The sequence below is a fragment of the Esox lucius genome, chromosome 5, assembly GCF_011004845.1.
Source record: "Esox lucius isolate fEsoLuc1 chromosome 5, fEsoLuc1.pri, whole genome shotgun sequence".
Lineage (NCBI taxonomy): Eukaryota > Metazoa > Chordata > Actinopteri > Esociformes > Esocidae > Esox > Esox lucius.
Window position 1 is genome coordinate 13,591,224 of NC_047573.1, and position 21,547 is coordinate 13,612,770.

At 42.0% G+C, this 21,547-nt stretch overlaps 1 protein-coding gene across 3 annotated transcripts; it reads left to right on the forward strand.

Annotated features, from left to right (window-relative positions):
- The first annotated feature begins 967 nt into the window (after positions 1-967).
- On the forward strand, positions 968-20,529 carry LOC105005950 (melanopsin-A). 3 transcript variants are annotated; one of them, XM_010864231.4, is made up of 12 exons: positions 968-1,110; positions 4,645-4,797; positions 9,208-9,344; positions 9,907-10,040; positions 12,950-13,153; positions 13,891-14,062; positions 15,028-15,186; positions 15,973-16,080; positions 16,555-16,729; positions 17,230-17,436; positions 17,737-17,811; positions 18,039-20,529. In XM_010864231.4, exons 2-12 carry the CDS (start codon positions 4,675-4,677, stop codon positions 18,174-18,176), a joined length of 1,632 nt encoding a protein of 543 aa, XP_010862533.2. In that variant the 5' UTR covers positions 968-1,110; positions 4,645-4,674; the 3' UTR covers positions 18,177-20,529. The 3 variants fall into 3 exon arrangements, with proteins under 3 accessions (XP_010862533.2, XP_034148199.1, XP_010862537.2); XM_034292308.1 differs by lacking the exon at positions 968-1,110 and adding an exon at positions 4,218-4,278; XM_010864235.4 differs by lacking the exon at positions 968-1,110 and adding an exon at positions 4,423-4,488.
- The last annotated feature ends 1,018 nt before the right edge of the window (positions 20,530-21,547 follow it).

A 21,547-nucleotide genomic window follows, 5' to 3' on the forward strand; every position in this document is an offset into this window, starting at 1 on the left:
TGCCTCTTCACCACTCGACTGTCTCAGAGGCATTTATGTTAGCTGTTTAATATCTCCACTGTCTGTTCCCTGAGCTTTTCTACTAACCTGTGTGTTTATGTGTGACTACATCCATTCACCATAAAGACCCCTGGACACAGAGGGGGAAAACAGATGCTTCTGGGAGAGATGAGGGGAGAAGGGAAATAGAAAGAGTGTGTGTGTGTGTGTGTGTCTTTGCGTATTTACAGGCATGCTTGTGTGTCTGCGCGTCTGTTATGTTGACCTTCTCCATGTGATGTCAGTACCCTCATGACTATCATCACTTCCCTGCTTCTATAGTTGTGTGTTTTTTTTTATCGTCAAGGTGCTCCGGTGTTTATTTTACACCTATTATGGTAAGTTAACTTAGAATCGTTTTTTTTTAGGCAAGATGGGATGAGGCAGAGGTTTGAAAAGCAAAATAATCCTCTGAAACAATGTTGTCATAGTAACAGCTGGACCGTTCTAGAATCAGCCGCATACCAAGAACAGAAAAGCTCATTTCAGCTATTACATAACAGTAGTCTTGTTCATAACATGACCTGCATTTCAACAATAACCTTCTCTAATACATAATTAACACTAATACTCTGTAATACTGCCTAATACTTTGTCAAACTTTATTTCTAATTTCCTCTCTCTTTCTCTTTCTCTATTGTACACATTTTCTATCTATCTCTAGTGGGTTAACTCTCAGGGGCAGCAGATAACCTAGAGGTTTTCACGTAATGTGTGCTGGTTTGGGAACCTCACTGATATTCTAACAAGATCTCGTGGTGTGAAACTAGCATAGCCTGTTCAGACAGGAAACTCGAGTGGTTATTGGTCAACGAAGTATCAGCTGACACCGATGACCACTCCTATCACTCCTATCAGATTTCGGACTGACTATTTAAACATCAGGAAAATCGGTCTGATGTGCGCTGGTCTCATTAGAATGCGGGTGTGGACACACCCACCACCCCTGCCTCCAACTGTTTGGTTCTGTCTTCTCAAATAGTTTAAGCTAAGACTAGCCAGAAGATAATGCTTATTTTTTTTCCAGCCTTGAATGGCCTATTCTGGCAGGCCGACAAGCCACTATTGAAAGTAAGTAGGGGGCTACCATGCTAATTCATAATGATTAACTTAAATAACAGGTTCATTGCAAACAAGACGGTTCGTTACTGGTGCCGATTTTCAAACACATCATTGTCTTCTGTATGGTTTGGTTGGTTGGGACTCTCTGGTTTCCCAGAGAAACAGTCACTGTTAGAATATAAGGCTTTAGTATATAAGCTGTCAAGCTATCTTAACTCTAAGTTAAACTGGAGAAGTGGGGGTTATCAAACACCCTCTCAGTATTGGCTGACCTTAGAGATCCCTTGGGTTAATTCAGAGTTGGGAAAAACGGCATTTGTATACCATGCTCCTCATTCTTGGAATGATTTGCAAAAAAACCTTATGATGGGTTAGGGTTATGGTAATATGATAAATTCACTAGATAGCGATACAGTATCTTTTGTGAGGTATTTTTGGGGTAAGTTTTCCAGTCATGTAAAATGTAGTAGAATAAACTGCATTTATAGTTTATAGAAGGCTACGTTTTCTCTGATCTTCAAATATTTATAAAGTGCAAGAGTTCATTTCTATGACATTCCTAATCTCGTCCACAGCGCTCTGCTAATCCATAACCTTCTGGCCAGCATTCCTGTGCACTATCAAATTGATAAATTGACATGAAGGCTGATGCCCACGCTATTCATAAATATCCAGCAGAGGCGGTTATAGAGATTTGGGGGCCCTAGGCAGAGACTGGTTTAGGCCCATACATAATGTATTTCTTTACCTTCTGAGCCATACTCAGGACAATTTGAACATACCTTCTTTCTTTATGGTTGATTGAAAATGCTGCTTCCTAAGACACTTGCATTGCTGCCCCTTTCTGAAGGAAACGACTACAGTAAGTCATGTTGTTCAACTACAGTGAAGCACCTAGTCATGTTGTTCAACTACAGTGAAGCACCTAATCATGTTGTTTAACTACAGTGAAGCACCTAGTCATGTTGTTGAACTACAGTGAAGCGGTGAAACTATGGCCTCTAGGAAATGAGGAAAAGTTGAAGACTGAGCTGATCACTCTGTACCGCTACACTGAACTTCACACTGGTAAGACGGCCCTGTCTCTGTTAAGATCCATCCATGAGAACAACATAGAGGAGGCTTTTGCTGAGACTGTCACTCAGCTGAAAATTATCACAACAACACCTATGACGACATCCGAGTCAGAGAGGAACTTTTCCACCTTGAACAGGGTAAAAACCTTCACTTGCAATACCTTGGGACAGCCACGACTCAACGCATTGGCCATGTTGTCCATTGAAAGCCAGCTGATTCAGCAGCTACATGACTTAATTCCCAAAGTCGTCGAAAAGTTTGCCCAGAGGAAGAACCGCCGTGCCACTTTTCTCTACAAGTGAGCCCTCAGCCTTGGTGAGTGAAAGAATATTTTATCATCCTGCCTTAGTGGTGCTGGTCCTGACTGGAGTGTTTTTTTTACCCTCCCAAAAATAATTGTATCCTAAAAAATACCATAGGCTGTATTGATTTGGCTCAGACCCGCCACAAATAGAAACAGTAACTGAGCTGTGCAGGACTACTGACTTCATTCTGGACTTTGTCAAGTGCTATGGGCTTTACAGTGGCAATCCACCATCATCTCTGGCTGAATGCAGTACAGACATCAGAGGGAGAAAGACTTGCCCTAACCAACGTGAAGCAGGCGCAGCAGTAATCAAGGATACGTTTGAAATGACATAAAAGGCAGGCAAATTTTTAAAAACAGATGAGTTTACAGCGAACAATCAACTACCAAACAGGTGACAGGGCAAGGATGGACCTGAGAGCAGTTCTGACCCAGAGCCAGGGGGGATTCATTAACCCAATGAGTTAAGGGCAGACAGCCTATGAGGCTGTGACCGAAAGAGTGTGTATCCAGAGCCAATTTCTCTGTACCATCCCACTGAGGGTCAGAACTGAATTTGTATATAATACGTTCTTGAACAGCTTTCCCTGACAGGCAGGAGGGATGAGGTCACAGGGATACTTTAGGTCCAGAGCTGTCGAAAAGCCTGGTAGGTGGAAGGATGTGCCTGTATTCGTATCTGGATGTTTTGAAAAAAATGGCAAAGCGAAGTGGGTTAGGTGTAGGTTAGGACATGTGCAGATAAATTCTGGACAAACTATAGCCTTCGTGAAAAGCTCCCCACAATTTGTGTAATGCGATAATGTCTTTCACAAAGAAGAGAAAGAGCATTACCAAGAACATTAACAGGGTAAACATATTCTAATTCTAGATATACGTATATATGTTTGAATGCTAACCATGCATTGTAAATGCATGAATCAATAAATTGGATCAATATAGTGGATCAACACATTTACAGAAGACCAGTGGATCAACACATTTACAGAAGATCAGTGGATCAACAAATTTGCAGTAGATCAGTGGATCAATACATTTACAGTAGATTAGTGGATCAACACATTTACAGAAGATCAGTGGATCAACACATTTGCAGCAGATCAGTGGATCAACACATTTGCCATTGATCAGTGGATCAAACCATTTGCAGTACTCTACAGTCAGGTATAAAAATGTTAAAATAAAATTACAGTTTCATTTAATTCCACTGTTTTTCTCTGCATTTGTTGGGCACTTGTTTGTCTCCAAATCGACCATGTTTTAGGTAAGTGCTTATGAATAGCGATACAATGGACTGAAACCACATATTGTGCATCTGTGATGTCGGTCAGCTGGTGAACACTGACCGCAGTTTGTGTTTGTTTGTGATTGTGTGTGTGTGTGTTTGTGTTTGTGTGCGTGAAATGTCATGTATACTGAAGAAGGATTAACTAGGGTTCAGGAGTCTAACAGAACAACAGAGCTATTAACAACAACACTAATCTATCTTCATACTTCAGTACAATAGAGGCCTGTGTTAAAGAAACGTGGACACATTGACAACTAAATTCCTTATACATGCATACATACTGCACATACACACATACAAACAATCCCATAAATATACATGGTTGTCGTCCGTCCGTCCGTCCACACAGAACACAGCTGGAAAGTGGTTTGAAACGTTCCTTCATTGATTTCAGTGTGAGTGTGTTTGTTTGTGCTGTGTGTAGACTGAGAGACACTATCTCATTCACAAGCAGTGAGGAACGGAGGGGTGGAAGGGCTGATGTGGAGGAGGGACACCGCCAATTGTGATTATTACTTACCTTTACAATTACAAACGTTTCAGTAGTGGGGTTAAATGAAAGACAGCCCCCGTAGCAGGAGAGAGAGAGAGAGAGAGATGGGGAGGGGAGAGGGGGAGAGAGACAGGGGGAAAAGCTGGTGGCAGAGAGGTTGAGGGAGAGAGATACCAACTGACGCCAATCCTGAACCTAAGGACAGTCGTAGAAAGCGGGAGTGTGAGTGAATGCCAGTACTTTCTCACTCTCTGATCTCAGTCTGTTCTGACTTCTGAGTGTGTGGGAGCAATGCGTTATGCATGCCCATGTTGCAGAACTGAGGGAGCTCTCTGTTTAAGTTTTTTTTCTCTCTTATTGCTGTCTCTCTCTGCATAGAACTTGGAGTTGCACTAACCTGTGGTCAAAATGAGCGCACGCCCGCCAGTCAGCGCTGGCAGTATCCGCGCACCAGACCCGTCTATAGGGCCTTGGAACATCAGCTCTGTGAGCGCACATCGTCTGATGGAGCTTCAGCCGGCGTCCACCTCCGTAAGTTAACAACAACTGCAGACAATGTACTTTCGCTAGTTTACTGTTGATTAATGTTTTGTGTTTTTGTTTATAAAATATTGGGGGGAAATGTAACATTGCACCCACAGAAATGTACGCTGCTCTGGACGAGAGCGTCTGCTAAAATATATTTCAACTTTTGTAAATGTTTAATGTTTAGGAGACACTATATCTACTTAAAACCCTCAGTATTGATATGCATGCTATGCATGGGCTCTCCGCGTGTACTGCAAACACGCTCTTTGATCAATAGAAATGGTACCTAAAAGCAACTAATGTTTAGACTTCTTTCCTGTTGATAAGGTTTTTTCGTGCTTTACTACTAGGTTACATGTAGAGCCCTATTGTGCGTTTTCGTGCTATACTGATATGGCCTGCATTATATCTTGCACTGTACATTTTCAGTCAATCAAGTGATTCAGTAAACGTTCCCAATTTGTATAGGCTCTGCAGAGGACTCGTAAGAACATGTGAAATGCATAGTTACAACACTCTCCGTGTAGCCTGTACATTCCATCTGCTTGACTTACACATCTGGCACTGCTCATTCAGTTGTGCACGTGTTTGAATGAACTCTGAAGAGTGAGAGAGAGAGAGAGAGAGAGAGAGAGAGAAGCCGCGCGAGACAGAGAGTCGGAATTATCCTCGGACGCACCGTAATGTACCACCGATATTTCCCAAATGCTGGCCAAAATAAATAAATCATATTATCTACAGAATCAATCAAGAGCTGGTTCTTCCTCGGAAAGGAATATTAATTATTCAACCCAGAGCCTCGCGCTTATTTTTGATAAAGTATTGACTGTGTGCGGTCCTGCATGCGTGCGAAGCTGTGTATGTACGCAGCCTGTGGCGGAGTCCACTATTGATGTGCAACAACTAATGTATCCTCTAGTTATGAATATAGCCTATTTAGACGCTACAGCTATTGGGTCCAGTGACTCGCGAAGACTTGAACAATGGACCAAACAAGTTGTTTTTAGTCATGGTTAGAATATGTTCTTTTACCAGGTAATGAAATTACAGTCCTGTTTGCCGTATTTTGTCTTACTAGGTAATCGAATCAGAGTCCTTTTATTTGTTTTTGTCTGGGTTCAAATGAGGTGGTTGAGTAGATGTCATATTTTATATACAATGTACTGGAATTGTTTCCTTTTCTTAAGCTTCAGGTTCGAAGGCCCAGCTTGTATAAATGGTGTTTCCTAATGTAATTATCTGGGGACTGCTATGTGAAATAACATTTCAGCATGTGAAATAATACTGTTGTCTTCTGATATGGTGTATACTTCTAAGAGTTCAGTTTTATTACACATATGGATGACTGACCAAAAGCATGACTCTAAAGATTCAGTATCCCCTTGGGATTTTTCTCTTCCTCCTCTCTCTATCCTCTTCCTCCATGTCACGTCCTTCTCATTTGCTTGTCCTCCTTCCTGCTCCACTTTCACGGACACACAAATACACTTTTGTGATCTTTGGAAACACACATGCCCAACCGCCCGTGCCCTGTCTGTTGTGTCCATGTTGTGTAGTTAGATGTGTCACCCTGACTACAGCCCTAAAGCATGGAAGCAGATGTGCCTGGAATTGATCTCCCCCCAATTCTACTAATATTCAGATCGGAGTAGGTGGGGATAACAAAAGAGTGCAGAATGCAGAGTAGCGAGGGAACGTTTGAGAGGGGAAAGAAGATCGGGAGAGGGGGACAGAGAGAGAGTTACAGTATCTCACAAAAGTGAGTACACCCCTCACATTTTTGTAAATATTTGATCATATCTTTTAATGTGACAACACTGAAGAAATGACACTTTGCAGTGTACAGCTGTACAGAGTGTACAGCGTGTATAACAGTGTACATTTGCTGTCCCCTCAAAATAACACAACACACAGCCATTAATGTCTATAACAGCTGGCAACAAAAGTGAGTACACCCCTAAGTGAAAATGTCCAAATTGGGCCCAAAGTGTCAATATTTTGTGTGGCCACCATTATTTTCCAGCACTGCCTTAACTATATTTGGCATGGAGCTCAACAGAGCTTCACAGGTTGCCACTGGAGTCCTCTTCCACTGCTCCATGATGACATCACGGAGCTGGTGGATGTTAGAGACCTTGCGCTCCTCCACCTTCCGTTTGAGGATGCCCCACAGATGCTCAATAGGGTTTAGGTCTGGAGACATGCTTGGCCAGTCCATCAACTTTACCCTCAACTTCTTTAGCAAGGCAGTGGTCATGTTGGAGGTGTGTTTGGGGTCGTTATCATGTTGGAATACTGTCCTGCGGCCCAGTCTCCGAAGGGAGGGGAACATGCTCTGCTTCAGTATGTCACAGTACATGTTGGCATTCATGGTTCCCTCAAGGAACTGTAGCTCCCCAGGGCCGGCAGCACTCATGCAGCCCCAGACCATGACAATCCCACCACCATGCTTACTGTAGGCAAGACACACTTGTCTTTGTACTCCTCACCTGGTTGCCGCCACACACACTTGACACCATCTGAACCAAATACGTTTATTTTGGTCTCATCAGACCACAGGACATGGTTGCAGTAATCCATGTCCTTAGTCTGCTTGTCTTCAGCAAATTGTTTGCAGACTTTCTTGTGCATCATCTTTAGAAGAGGCATCCTTCTGGGATGACAGCCATGCAGACCAATTTGATGCAGTGTTCGGCGTATGGTCTGAGCACTGAGTTATTTTGAGGGACAGCAAATTTACGCTGTTATACAAGCTGTACACTCATTACTTTACATTGTAGCAAAGTGTCATTTCTTCAGTGTTGTCACATGAAAAGGTATAATCAAATATTTACCAAAATGTGAGGGGTGTACTCACTTTTGTGAGATAATGTACTTAATAACCAAGACATCAGTAGTCATCTAGAGCAATGGTTCTTAAAACTCTCCTGAGGACCCACAACCATTCCATGTATTAGTTGTATCCCAGAGCTAGCACACCTGAATCAACTTGTCGACTAATTATTAAATAGGCTACTTGGTAGTGATGGCCATTCAAGGCTTCATTAGCGTTATTTTAGCAGCAAGATATTATGCTGGCAGCATTCAGATTTTCTTTATCACAATAAAAGTCATCATTAAAATGGATAAGGCAATATAGTTTAAAATCTGGTCTGTGAACAGACAAGAATAACTTTGGAACGGACATCAAACATAAAATGTACAGACTAGATTGTTAACTATATTACCTTAAATATTTCAATGATGGCTTTTATTTTGAAAAAGAAAATCTGAGTTAGCACTGCTAGCATAATACCCTGCTGCTAGAAGAACGGTAATTAAGCCTCGAATGGCCATCACTGCTACCTGGCTGCTTGATTCAAGTGAGATAGTTTCAGGGATACACCTGATACTTGGAATGGCTGTGGGTCCCCAGGAGAGGTTTGAGAAACACTGAACTAGAAGGATTAACTAAAATGTATTATTTTACTGCTGTTGTTTGGCTTTGCACGCCTCCATCTACCCACCCTCTGGTTTGCTCAAACAGTGACCAACTAAGTACCCTTAAACATGGGGTCAGTGTTTAAGACATTGTCTTTAGAGTTTCAGCTGTAGCTTTAAGGAAGCAGATGTCGAGCAGTTGACTACACACACACACACACAACCACACACACACACACACAGGGATTACAAAGTGGAAGTATAAGTGAGTTCCTACTATATTCTCGAGAGCAGGATTGTGTTGTGTAGGAATGGCGGAATGAGGCAACATTTGTGTTCTCCTCTCAGGAGGTCTTCTTCAGAGAAACACAAAGTATTGAAGTAAATTTTAGCATTTACAGAATAACAATTTAGCTATTCTGTATGTTTTAACAAGTATGCATTTGTGTGTGTGTGTGTATGTGTGTGTGTGTATCCATGGAGACTCGAGAGTACATTGACCCTTGTTGTTATTAGACATCAGGAGAGGTCAACAGTCTTTGGGAGTATTCAGTTTGGATTGGAATACAGTGAAGGCAAAATCATAAGCATACAGTTAGACAGAGTGGTCATCATATAGACAGCCATTGACTGAGTCATTCTACAGTCTTTAAAGGGAGAGATGAACAAAGACAGATTTTCCTACATTATATTTCTGCCTTGCCATTTTCTACTGTTTTCAAGTCCATGCATAATTATTGAAAAGCATAATATTGCTTACATTCCTAGAAACACTGTATTTATATTGGGATAGCGACTCGATAACCTAGCAAATTAAGGGTTTCTGATTCAAATCCGAGAGCTCACAACTTTGTTCTGTTGAGCAAAGTTTTATGTGTTCTTAATATATTTACAGGGTAAAATAACAGCAAAACAATATAAGAGCGCTCAGTGTAAAGGATACGGTTATTTCTGTTTGTTTCATTATTAAAATCCCCGTTTCCTACTCTTTAGGTTGCCATGCGGGCACGATGGCCCTTCCCAACGGTGGATGTCCCAGAGCACCACCACTATACCCTAGGCTCCATCATCTTTGCTGTGGGAATAACAGGCATGGTGGGAAACTTCCTTGTCATGTACGCCTTCTGCAGGTAATAACCATGTACCAATCAATCAATCCACATGGCTGCTGCTGTTTCTTTATATATGTGTCTTCAAAGCACTATAATACAGGCCTTCACATGACTGAAAGTGTGCAATGTAAAGATTGTGTCCGTGTTCCAAGTTAAACGTCTTTTATGTTCACACACATGAGTGTTCCGCTTTCAGCAGCAGGGCCAAGGTTTTTACTCTTAATTAAGTCAGAAAGACATAAAGAATAAAATACTAATCGAAATGTACAGTGTATATAATATTACTAACCCCCTTATTCTCCTTCCACCCTTTCCTTCCACCCTTTCCTTCCATCCTCTCCTTCCATCCTTTCCTTCCACCCTCTCCTTCCATCCTTTCCTTCCATCCTCTCCTTCCACCCTCTCCTTCCATCCTTTCCTTCCATCCTCTCCTTCCATCCTCTACTTCCATCCTCTCCTTCCATCCTCTCCTTCCATCCTCTCCTTCCATCCTCTCCTTCCACCCTCTCCTTCCACCTTCTCCTCCTTTCTTCACTCTCCTCCATCCCCACATCCCAATTCTCCCCTCCTGTTTCTTTAGGAGTAAAAGTTTGCGTACTCCAGCAAACTTTTTCATTATTAACCTGGCGTTGACAGACTTCCTCATGTGTATCACTCAGACCCCCACTTTCTTCATCAACAGCCTGTACAACAGGTGGATCTTTGGAGAAAAAGGTAACCGCAGAAAGCCAAATAAAATGAAGGTAACATCTTGGGAACAACGGGCAAATGGGACCCCCTAGAGCTCATTGACTGCTAATGAAGGTGACCCATTACTGGAGCTTTGACCATTAATGGTTATTGTTTTGAAGTCCCCCCTTTCTAACCTTTCTCTCTCGGTTTCCACTCTTTCTTTTCATCCATCTCTTTCTCACTCGTTCCGTCTGTCATGGGGGATGACAGTTTATTGATGCTTTATAATAGATCAATCCTCTTCCTCCTGAATTAAACCACTACACAGCTATGGGCTGCTTTGATGAGATTTATTCATAAAGCTGCCTCAAGTGCCTTTTAGAGTCAAATAGGCTTTTAGATGTTTCTTGGACACCACTGCATATCACTGGATGATCAAACAGCAGAGTATATACTGGAAAATATGTTCAGCCACCACGCTGGATGCGCCTTATCTGGCAATTCTAACTGAATGTAACAATCAAAGACTGGATTATCTATGACCAGAATATCAAGCCAATTTCTTCTTTTTTTCCCAACCAAACCCACTTTAACCTACGTGTTCTGGCTCTTGCTGGAACTAATTGGTTTCTGGGACCAATCAGTGTCTCGTTTACCTTTGTACTGTTAAGATCATCATTACAACCAGCTTATCATGTACTATATCTTTAATATTGTGTCTTTCTGAATGACACCACAGAGGACATCAGACTGAAGACAAGTAAAAATAAAGAGTTGCATCACAAGTATTAAAAACACATGACGCAATGTTTAAAAAAAAAAACAAGATGACATCATATGATGACATCATAGAAATATGCCACATGGGTCTATATAGGACATGTCTATCATATGCAAATAAATATAATTTTCAATCAAACAATGACAGCCTCCAGTGAACACTATCAAAGACATCAATTAGTGGGCGCTCAATAAAGGGATTAAGGCCAAGTGGTTTTTTCAATATAACGCTGATAACGTTTTGACTCATGGAAACAAATATAAGGTGCTGTGTAATGGGCAAGTCTGTGGTTTTGCTGCAAATCGGCATAATTTAATTCCAAACCCAACACACCAATGTACTAGGATCTAAGAACTTAAAAGTCACATCAAGTATTTCCCCTTGCAATTTCTACTAAGCCAACATACCGCCAAGATTGCAATGTATAACATATCAACGGCAGAGCTCTGTGAGCGGAGATTCCCATGACACCTCGAGAATTTGCCCTTTCCTGGTGAATAAGTGAATAATGTACATTTAAAAGCTAGCCTCTGTCTTAGAGATTGAACCACTCAGGGGCGAGAAGCCACCGTGAAGCCACTGATACACAGGTATAGCAGTCTGGTCTCCCGTGGAGAAGTACAGAAGAGACACATCTACGTCAGCCTTGCCAAGAAGCTCCCAGATTTGAGAGTGCTGGAATGTCACCAGACTTCCAAAACCCGGAATCAGACCGGTCATCATGGGAGATGGGGTGGGGGCGTGCCAGCCAGTCATCCAAGTAGGCTAATTCTCTGAGCCCCCTGTACCTCATAGTGAATTGGAGCTGTAACACCTCATCACCGTACTGGGTCCACTGTGGTAAAGAACATGCACATAAAGCTCTAGCCTTTTGGGGGCCCTAAGCAAAATTTTATTTTGGGGCCCCATCTCCCCCAGTTGTCGGCTAACTAGCGTCTGGGGGCTCCCTAGCGGTCAGGGGCTCTCTAGAAGTCAGGTGCTCTGTAGTGGTCGGGGGCCCTAAGTGACCGCTATCTCGCTTATGCCGGCCCTGCATAAAGCATTTCAGTGGCTTTTTCAACATCGAACACACCAAAGCTGTGTTAGTGAAGTGGGGAGAAAGACTGAAAGATTTTTAATCTTTTGAGACCATATGGCAGAATAAGATCCCAACGGAATCTCACCCTGAAACAGTATAGCTTACCTCTACAATATTGGCCATCTAATATTGTAGCTTACCTCTACAATATTGGCCATCTAAGATATTGGCCACCACCAATTTTACTGTATCCAAGGAGACAGACACCAACCAGATGGTTACATAAAAGTGAAAGCTCCATCCCAGCCGGAGGCTGTTGTGAAAGACCTCATCGTTTACTGATGCTTGGACTCTCCCATACAGACATACTAGGCAAATTCATGTTTGAGCATATACATTGTTTTGCATTTAATCTTCCTCCGTTGAAAACTGCAATGTGTGTGAATAGTGATGTAGAGCATAGGACACCTGAATAAGTGCTGCTAGCCGATGTGTTATGTAGTACTTGGTTATCAGTGTGACATACACTTTGTTATTCTTATCGGCATCTGATGGTAGGTTAGGGCCATTCATTCTGCTACTTGTCTGCCCCCTTCTGTCCGTCTTGAAACCTGCATGTCGCCCTTATCCATTGATCTGCATTTCACGTCTAATACCGTGTTCTTGTTCTATTAGTAATAAACCCCTTTTAATCAATCTTTTGTTTTATATTCTGAGGATTTAAAGAAAAGCTAGCTGTGCTTTTGAAGACTTTGAGTTCACTACTTAATTAGATGGTAAAATATATGAATTGATATTAGTTTAAAATAAATATATGTAGGAGTTGTCATTTTATATTATGCCTAACGCTGAACCTAGAGATTAATTTAGGTTCATAACCTGATTAATTCAGGAATAAACAGCTGTCATAATGAATAGCCGTATTTCCAGCACGTTGAATCATTTTGATTGGATTTTACATTACTCTTGGCAACAACTAAAATCCTGTGAAGAAGGTTTGTGTTTGTTATGATCATGTGTGCAAGACATTTTTGTTACTGAGTAACTGCTTTTATAGTGAGGAAGCAACACCAGCTTGACGCCCGATGACTTCTGTTAGAATTGGATTCGTGATTCATGAACTGTAGGTAACCAATGCCCTCTCTCTCTTAGCGTGTGAGCTGTATGCATTCTGTGGAGCGCTGTTTGGGATGACCAGTATGATTACTCTGATGGTGATTGCCGTGGACCGATACTTTGTCATCACGCGACCTCTGGCTTCTATGGGTGTGATGTCACGACGTAGGGCCCTGTACGTCATGGCCGCTTCCTGGTTCTACTGCATGGTCTGGTCCTTGCCGCCCTTCTTCGGCTGGAGTGAGTATACAGACAGATGAAATACACAGAGAAATACAAGCACAGACTAACACACAGTTACAGACACACAACGTTACAAACACACTGTAACAGACACACACAGTTACAGATATACACATCACACAACTTGTTAGGACAACTTGTTTATTCAAAAACCTATGTTCCCTAATTTCTAATCCTAAATGTAACCCTAAGCATAACCCTACACCTAAACCATAAACCTAACCCACTAACTTATAAAAGTTTTTACCATGTTTCATGTAATGGCAGGCAGGATATTTGGTGAATTTAAGTCTGTTTTTGTCCTGAAGAGGTAGAGAAACAAGAACACAGATATTAGTTTTCCTGTTTTTGTGTGGTTCTGATAATACCTGTTCTCTCTCCCCTAAACTATACTAACCCTAACCCTGTTTTCTGTCCCCTAACCCTTAACCAACCCTTTCCCCAACCTCAATTCAACTTAACCTAGCCCTAACACCTAACCCTAAACTCAACAAGGTAACCTTTATGGCTTAAATATACCTCGCCCTAACACTTAAATCTAACCTAAATAATCTTAACCTCAGTACCCTGTCCGGTTTTACTCTCTTTGTTGGGACTTTTGTGGGAGGTACACATAGACCTAGACCCCACGCAGAGACACACACAGATATACAGTGCGGTCACTATAACACTGTGTCCAAGCTATACATGAGATCCACATACAGTGTGTGCCTATCTGCTTGTGTGTGTGACAGGTGCGTACGTGCCAGAAGGTTTGATGACATCGTGCTCGTGGGACTACATGACATTCACGCCGTCTGTCCGTGCTTACACCATGCTGCTTTTCGTCTGCGTCTTTTTCATCCCGCTCTTCGTCATTATCTACTGCTATGTCTGCATCTTTACCACTGTACGCAGCGCCACAAGGTGGGCACACACAGGGATATCGACACGGTTCCCAATCGATACATGTGTATAAAAGGTTTGTTTTCCGTTCCACGCCAGAATATGAGTGGAAGACCGGCCACTACAGTGAGAGCTGTTACAGTGAGGATTGTGTTGTGGATTGTGTTGTGGATTGTGTTGTGGATTGTGTTGTGGATTGTGTTGTGGATTGTGTTGTGGATTGTGTGGTGGATTATGTTGTGGATTGTGTGGTGGATTGTGTGGTGGATTGAGTTGTGGATTGTGTTGTGGATTGTGTTGTGGATTGTGTGGTGGATTGTGTGGTGGATTATGTTGTGGATTGTGTGGTGGATTGTGTGGTGGATTATGTTGTGGATTGTGTGGTGGATTGTGTGGTGGATTGTGTGGTGGATTGTGTGGTGGATTGTGTGGTGGATTGTGTTGTGGATTGTGTTGTGGATTGTGTGGTGGATTGTGTGGTGGATTGTGTGGTGGATTGTGTTGTGGATTGTGTGGTGGATTATGTTGTGGATTGTGTTGTGTATTGTGTTGTGGATTGGCGCAGTGGGATACAGTAGGTGGAAAATGTGGAGAAAAAAAGTGTCCCTCTTTCATCTCATGGCAAATTTCTGTTAAATCCAGTGGGGGTGAGCATTTTCTTCCAGGTTATTTCTTTAACGCTCTTCCAAATCTTCCTATATCATAAGAACAATTGGTTAGCACAAACTTGGGGCGGACGTTGGTGTTTAAAGTGAGATTTTGACATCTTACTGTGCACATCCACTCACACACACACACACATACACACACACAAACACCCACACAGTATTGAACACACAGAGTACATTAAGCTTGCCAATGTATTAACATTGATGTCTGACGCTCTCTTACATTATTGATCCTTGAAAAATCTATATCATCTGCTGATAATTCTCTTATGACCGCCATCACTAATGCTCATATTTAAATGACCATGTGTTGTGCAGGACAGTTCGAAAGATCAACGAGGGCACCAGGGACTCGGTTAAGAGCATGCATAACATGAGGAGTGAGTGGAAGACCGCCAAGATTGCCCTCGTCGTTATCTTGCTCTACGTCGTCTCTTGGGCTCCGTACTCCTGCGTGGCTCTCACCGCGTTTGCAGGGTACGATGGCGGGCTTGTTGTGTGTCTGGGTATTAGAATATTGATGGAAATTAACGCATTTTCATACCCTGTACATATGGGCATCATTTAATAAACTCATGTGAATCTACTCTGTATCCAACCGGCTCATGCTAAGGTATGACCCCGAAGATAATTTGAACTTGCCTCTTACAATGTCCTGTAATGTCCTTTCGCCAGACCCTTCTCATTCAGCCGAACACCTGTCCATGTTAAGCATACAAATAATACTAAGCAAGTGTGTACATATTCCAGATGCATTTGAGCTTCTGGCAACTTTGAAAAGTACATTTGAGGCTCTCTGTGACTGTATCATGAGGAAATTACAGTATCTCACTCTCCGTTATGTACAGTTTTTTGGCACCAAGTCATTGTATACCATTGTTCTATTCAACTAATGTAATCTAATCCACTTCCTGTAAGCGGACTGTTGTCTCTTCTCCTGTCATATAGTAACCATCTCAATGTTCTAAATCCCATTGATATGTCAAGATTTCATAGACATTTGTCCTAGCTATGATTTCCACCTCCCCCCGTTACAGCACAGAATAAATTGTGATTTGTATAGGTCTTATAAATCTTAAAAAAATTGTCTGTTTCTATTTTGAAAACAATCATTGGTGAAAGTAGATCATCCACTTAGGAAGGACAGATGGTGACGAGAGCTGCATTTTCAGTTGGCCGTGTCTTGAGCCTAGCTAGTAAATGTGTGAGTGTGATCATTGTAGTTTCTTTATTCTCTTTTTCTAACCCTTTTCTATTCTCCAGGTACGCTGACATGTTGACTCCATATATGAACTCTGTTCCTGCTGCCATCGCTAAAGCCTCAGCTGTCCACAACCCCATTATATATGCCATAACACACCCAAAATACAGGTATCATCACACCCATCAAATGTACATCCACATCTTAATGTATCTCTGAACTTAAGTGCCCTTCTTACATATTGGGACGGTGAAGGAAATGTTCTTCTTTTGGCTCAAAACGAAGAATGTTCGCATTTGAAATCAAACGATTGCAATGAACTTCGAGTACAGATTCTCAGCTTTTTTAAAGGTATTTGTTCGTTTTGAGCCAACCTCTCTTTTTTGTTCAGTTGACACAGCTTGTGTGTTTGGATGGCCACATAACCAGCTTTTTAGTATTCTGTAGGGTGTTCTGTCACAGCTGTTGAGATGTTTGTCTTTATACAGAATTAGTATATTTCACAAGAGTTTGTAAAAGTGGCAAGTTAATACAACTCAGTCATGTGACGTCAAATCCCATCAACTTTGCAATTTGCCTTTTTTCTCCCACTTCTCTCTCTCTCTGTTTCTTTCTCTCTGCATTGATCTTTCTCCCTGATCCAGGTTAGCGATCAGTAGGTACATCCCATTCATGGGCATGTTGCTGTGCGTTCCTACCAGAGATCGTTTTAGCAGCAGCAGCTTCATGTCCACCCGTCGATCAACCCTCACTAGTACAACATCTGACCCCAACAAGACTAGCAGACGCCGCCACTCCTCCCAGTCGGACAACGAATCAGTGAGTCTTCGGGGTTTCTCTCTGTTTGAACCCCTATGGCCCTAACATAACGTCAAGACGGCTGCCCATCGAATGAAAACTGTCTGAAAACTTGCCTTTTCAAAATGAATCCCAAAAAATCCCACACTGGGGGGTTGATGAGTGGAGGGTGTTATATGGTAATAGCTGGAATGGAGGGAATGGAGTTGTACGAAGCACATTAGAACCATGTGTTTGAAACAACACTACGCTCAGCCACACTCTTAGCCCTTCCTCTCCATTTCCAGTGGCACCAGGCACCCGTGTAGGAAATGTCTTGCCGTAACATTGATATGGTTGTCTCACCGAGCTTTAAGATGATTGTACTAACTGTGTCTGTTAACCGGTTTTTCCATGTACGTTTGTGCAAACCTCAAACATATGTCAGTGATTTGCGTGTGTCTGTGTGTGTTTGTATGGATGTATGTCGGTATGTGTGTATATATCTCTTCTGTCCAACTGTCTGCCTGACTGTTTCTCAGGCCCTTACAGACATAGAGACGGAACTCTCTTCTCGTCCAGCCAGTCGTCAGGTTTCCATTGATGCAACCAAGCTACAACCCACCTCGTCCCAGAGGTCAAAGGGGCATTGCTCCCTAAAGGTGAAAGGTCACGACTCTGGGGTGTTTGAGAAAGCGTCCTCTCATTCCCCCTCCGACCCAGTCGTCTGTCGCCTGCAACACATCAGTGTGAGTGTCAGAATGTGTGTGTATATGTTCATGTCCAGGTGCCTATTCTTACAGTGTGTTCTACAATCACAGTAGCATCCCAGCACCCTTTATATGTCCGTTTCTTTATTCTCACTCCCTTTATTTAATCCACACACACACGTACACATGCATGCATACATGATACATGAGGATGCCATTAGCTGTGGTGGAATCTGGTTTTGAGCCCTATGTGATACATTACATGCACTTTCACATGACCCCATCACACTGCTAGGGTGTTTGTCAGCCTGCGTGTGCTGACCGTTTCCTTGGTTCCAGACTCTGACCGAGCCAGAGGACATCTCCATGTCTGAGATCACTGGTTTGACCAATATCCTTCCTGCGCAATCCTCTGTGAGTGTAGATATATTTTGTAGACTTGTACATTATAGTAAAAAAAATGATCTCATAACAATCAACCAACTGTACATCATTTAACCTTTATTTTGACAGGGAGTAATGATGAGACCAAGGTCTATTTCTACCGCTCCATAATCAATTAGAAAATAAATCCAATCAATTGATCAATCTGATGGTATTGTTTAGTGAGAATGATATCCCATGGCCTCTTTCTGTCACAGCTGGAGGATATCAGGAAGGGGAGGTCATCTAAAAGGGTCCTATCTGGCCAGACCCATGCAGTCATCGTCACTAGCGCATCAAGCCACTCCATCTCCCTGCTACAAAGACCAGAGTCCCACGACAACTCAGGTCACTAACGCAGAAAAGGTGTCAGACCTGTTGGGAGAGAACCTCTGGCTGGATGTTGTGCAGTTGGACAATGTGTGACACCGCTCTGTGTGTGTGTTAGATCTCTGTGTGATTGTGAGCAATATAATCAGTCGATATATTGATGATTAGCATGTGAAGCTATATAGCACCACCGGACTGGCTTCAGGCTGCAGGAAGAATTAGCTACTGTGGACTGTTCTGATTTCTATCAGAGTGATGTTGTTACTGAGGACATTCTCACCTACAATGTTGAAATGAGGTTCCAGGTTCTACCAACAAAACTATATCCAGCGCTCTGTTATCCCTTTAAACCATTATCCTTCCTCTACCTTACACGCTGAGTTAAATCAAGTGGAGTCTGTTGCACATGTTGTGAATGATTGTCGTTCATAGGAGAGTCATTCCCAGCCTTGTTGCCCAGGTAACTACCGAGGTGAAACACATGGTCCGACCAGCGCCACACATTCACAAACATTCTGGTGTCAGAGGAGCCCAGTTGGGCTTTTCTGGTGGGCCGAAAAAGTCTGAGGTTGTTGTGGGTGGAGGCCAGGGTGAGGTGCTCATCCTGGAAGTGAGCTGCCCATCTGACCGCTACACAGAGCAGACCTGCGCTGATTAGTCCTAAAACAGCAGTCCCCTTACAAGCTGATGGTAAAGGCTCACAGTGCTCACTGTTAGAACAACGGCTGAGACTCTAGATAGGGAACGGTCTGTGTCAACAGTGATGGCCAGCATGGCGGGAGACAAAGAAGGGTTTCGATATCCATGACCTTTCGTGATCCTTTCAAGGTACCCTTTTCACTCTAGAGGGCATGTGTGTGTGTGTGTGGGTGTGTGTGTCTAAATCACAGTACCCATAGTATTTAGATGTGTTAGTTGTCATTTCTGCACCATGGCCTGTGTGTGTGCGCGCGCGTGTGTGTGTGTGTCTGTATTTGTGTGAGTGTGAGTCTTTGCATACATCATAGCCCTTCCACAACAGTGTAGCAGCCACACAATTGTTTCAGACTTTTTTTATTTTTCAGTGCTCTCTGTTTTCCTGTCGTATACTGTTCCTTCACGTTTTCCTGTCGTATACTGTTCCTTCACGTTTTCCTGTCGTATACTGTTCCTTCATGTTTTCCTGTTGTATACTGTTCCTTGACGTTTTCCTGTCGTAAACTGTTCCTTCATGTTTTCCTATCGTAAACTGTTCCTTCACGTTTTCCTATCGTAAACTGTTCCTTCACGTTTTCCTATCGTAAACTGTTCCTTCATGTTTTCCTATCGTATACTGTTCCTTCATGTTTTCCTATCGTAAACTGTTCCTTCATGTTTTCCTATCGTATACTGTTCCTTCATGTTTTCCTGTCGTATACTGTTCCTTCATGTTGACTTTGATTGTAATGCTCCTTTTTGTGGACAAAAAATATTTTTTTGTTGTTCTGAATGGTGACAAACTTATTGATTCGTAATGTCTTATACTGATGAACTAATTGTCTATTCTGCTGTTTTATTATTGAAATATGAATCAAAACCTGTTCATTTTTAATTGTTTCTAGTTTATTGTACATTTGTGATGATAGATGTATAAACTGGTTCATTTCGTTTGTTTCTATTTATTTTATTAATGTAGTACTGGCAGCTTTGTATTGAAATCCTATTCCATCAGCAGTATATGTGTGCTGTGAGAAGGATTTAAAATAAAAGTTTGCTGATTTGTGGGTGGTTGAAAACACATTTCACAATCAGCACAGTAACCCCCTCTGCTGGTTAATGTCAGGTCTGTGTGTGTGGGTGGGTGGTTTTCTGTGTGTGGGTGTATGTGTGTGTTTTAATATTAATAACACATTCAAGTCCATAACAGAAATGTATGGTTATATTTGGTGCACTTTTTCAATGATCTTCATAAGGCACAAATCTGAATACCTTTTTTAAACTTATTTCAGCCAAAATGGGACGTTGAAAATAATTTCCCTTAAAAAGAAAAAATCTCCTAATTTTAACCTAAATCCTGGCTCTAAAACTCACTCCTGATGCTTTACTCTAATCCTCATTTTTACAGGACCTCAAATTTTTATGTGACAATATTTAGCGTTTTTCAGTTTAACCTTGATTTGAGGAAATGTGTGAGGAACAACTTATTCAGCAAAGATGGAGAAAGATGGAAAATGTCTAAAAGGTATTTCTTAAATCTTAAACTGTCGGGTTTTGGATTATTTTCATACCTGGAAAACAAAATACATTCTAAAAGAGACATAAAACATTGCAAAAAGATGGTCTGATCACTCCTACTGAAGTACGAGCTTCAATATATAAACCATGCCACTCACCCTTCAACGCTGTGATGCAAACGTGTTACTTCATAATGTATCTCATAATATCTCTTCATGTCATCTGTATCTATCTATCCATCTATGTATCTCAATGTATCTGTCTTTCTTTCTCTTTCTTGATCTACCCATTTCTCTCTTTGTCTGGGGTATTAGGGCAGACATATTTTCCGATCCTGTCTGATATCTCCATGAGGTCATTGTGCATTACTGGGGACACTGAGGCTTAGGTGAATCCTAAAGTACAGGTGCAATGTGTGTGTGTGTGTGTGTTTGTGTCTGCTACCATGTGTTTGTGTGTGTGTGTGTGTGTGTGTACTTTATTTCGACAATGGGAATAGTGTTATTTCGACTATGGGAATAGTGTTATTTCGACTATGGGAATAGTGTTATTTCGACTAGGGGAATAGTGTTATTTCGACTATGGGAATAGTGTTATTTCGACTATGGGAATAGTGTTATTTCGACTATGGGAAATAGTGTTATTTCGACTATGGGAATAGTGTTATTTCGACTATGGGAATAGTGTTATTTCGACTATGGGAAAAGTGTTATTTCGACTATGGGAAAAGTGTTATTTCTATTCACACTGAACAACTCCTAATCCACCTATTGACACCTGAGTGAATAAGTGGGACTGTTACAATTGCCCTGCTTTTGACTTTTTCAACACAAAAAAAAAAATAGTTTAACATTAATTTAATTGTACATGAAAAAAGGGATCTTGTCATGGTAGTGGGAATTTGACATCAGACCTTTGTGAAGTGTTGTTACTACTTTATGAGAGCTGGGACCGGTAACACAAGACACAGCTATACAGACAACAATATAAAGAGAAACATATTGTCCGGACGCACTGAACCCAGCAAAGCAACAAAAACTTGGGGGAGCAAAAGAGAGGTTTGATTAGTGAGAGCGACGGCCAGAGTGAGGTAGTGAAGGGGGAGCATTTGTGGGGCTAGGGGGAGTCTATATCTGTGTGTGTGAGTAATGCAGAGTGAGGCATGTTGGGGGTAGAATTGCAGGCCTTATAAGGCTCCTGTGCC

Bases quoted from the DNA above. Each gene is read 5' to 3' on its own strand.
- LOC105005950 (XM_010864231.4), top strand. From the start codon at position 4,675: ATGAGCGCACGCCCGCCAGTCAGCGCTGGCAGTATCCGCGCACCAGAC. The intron at 16,081-16,554 runs GTATCATCACAC...TCCCTGATCCAG, and splicing joins ATAACACACCCAAAATACAG to GTTAGCGATCAGTAGGTACA. The intron at 16,730-17,229 runs GTGAGTCTTCGG...ACTGTTTCTCAG, and splicing joins CCCAGTCGGACAACGAATCA to GCCCTTACAGACATAGAGAC.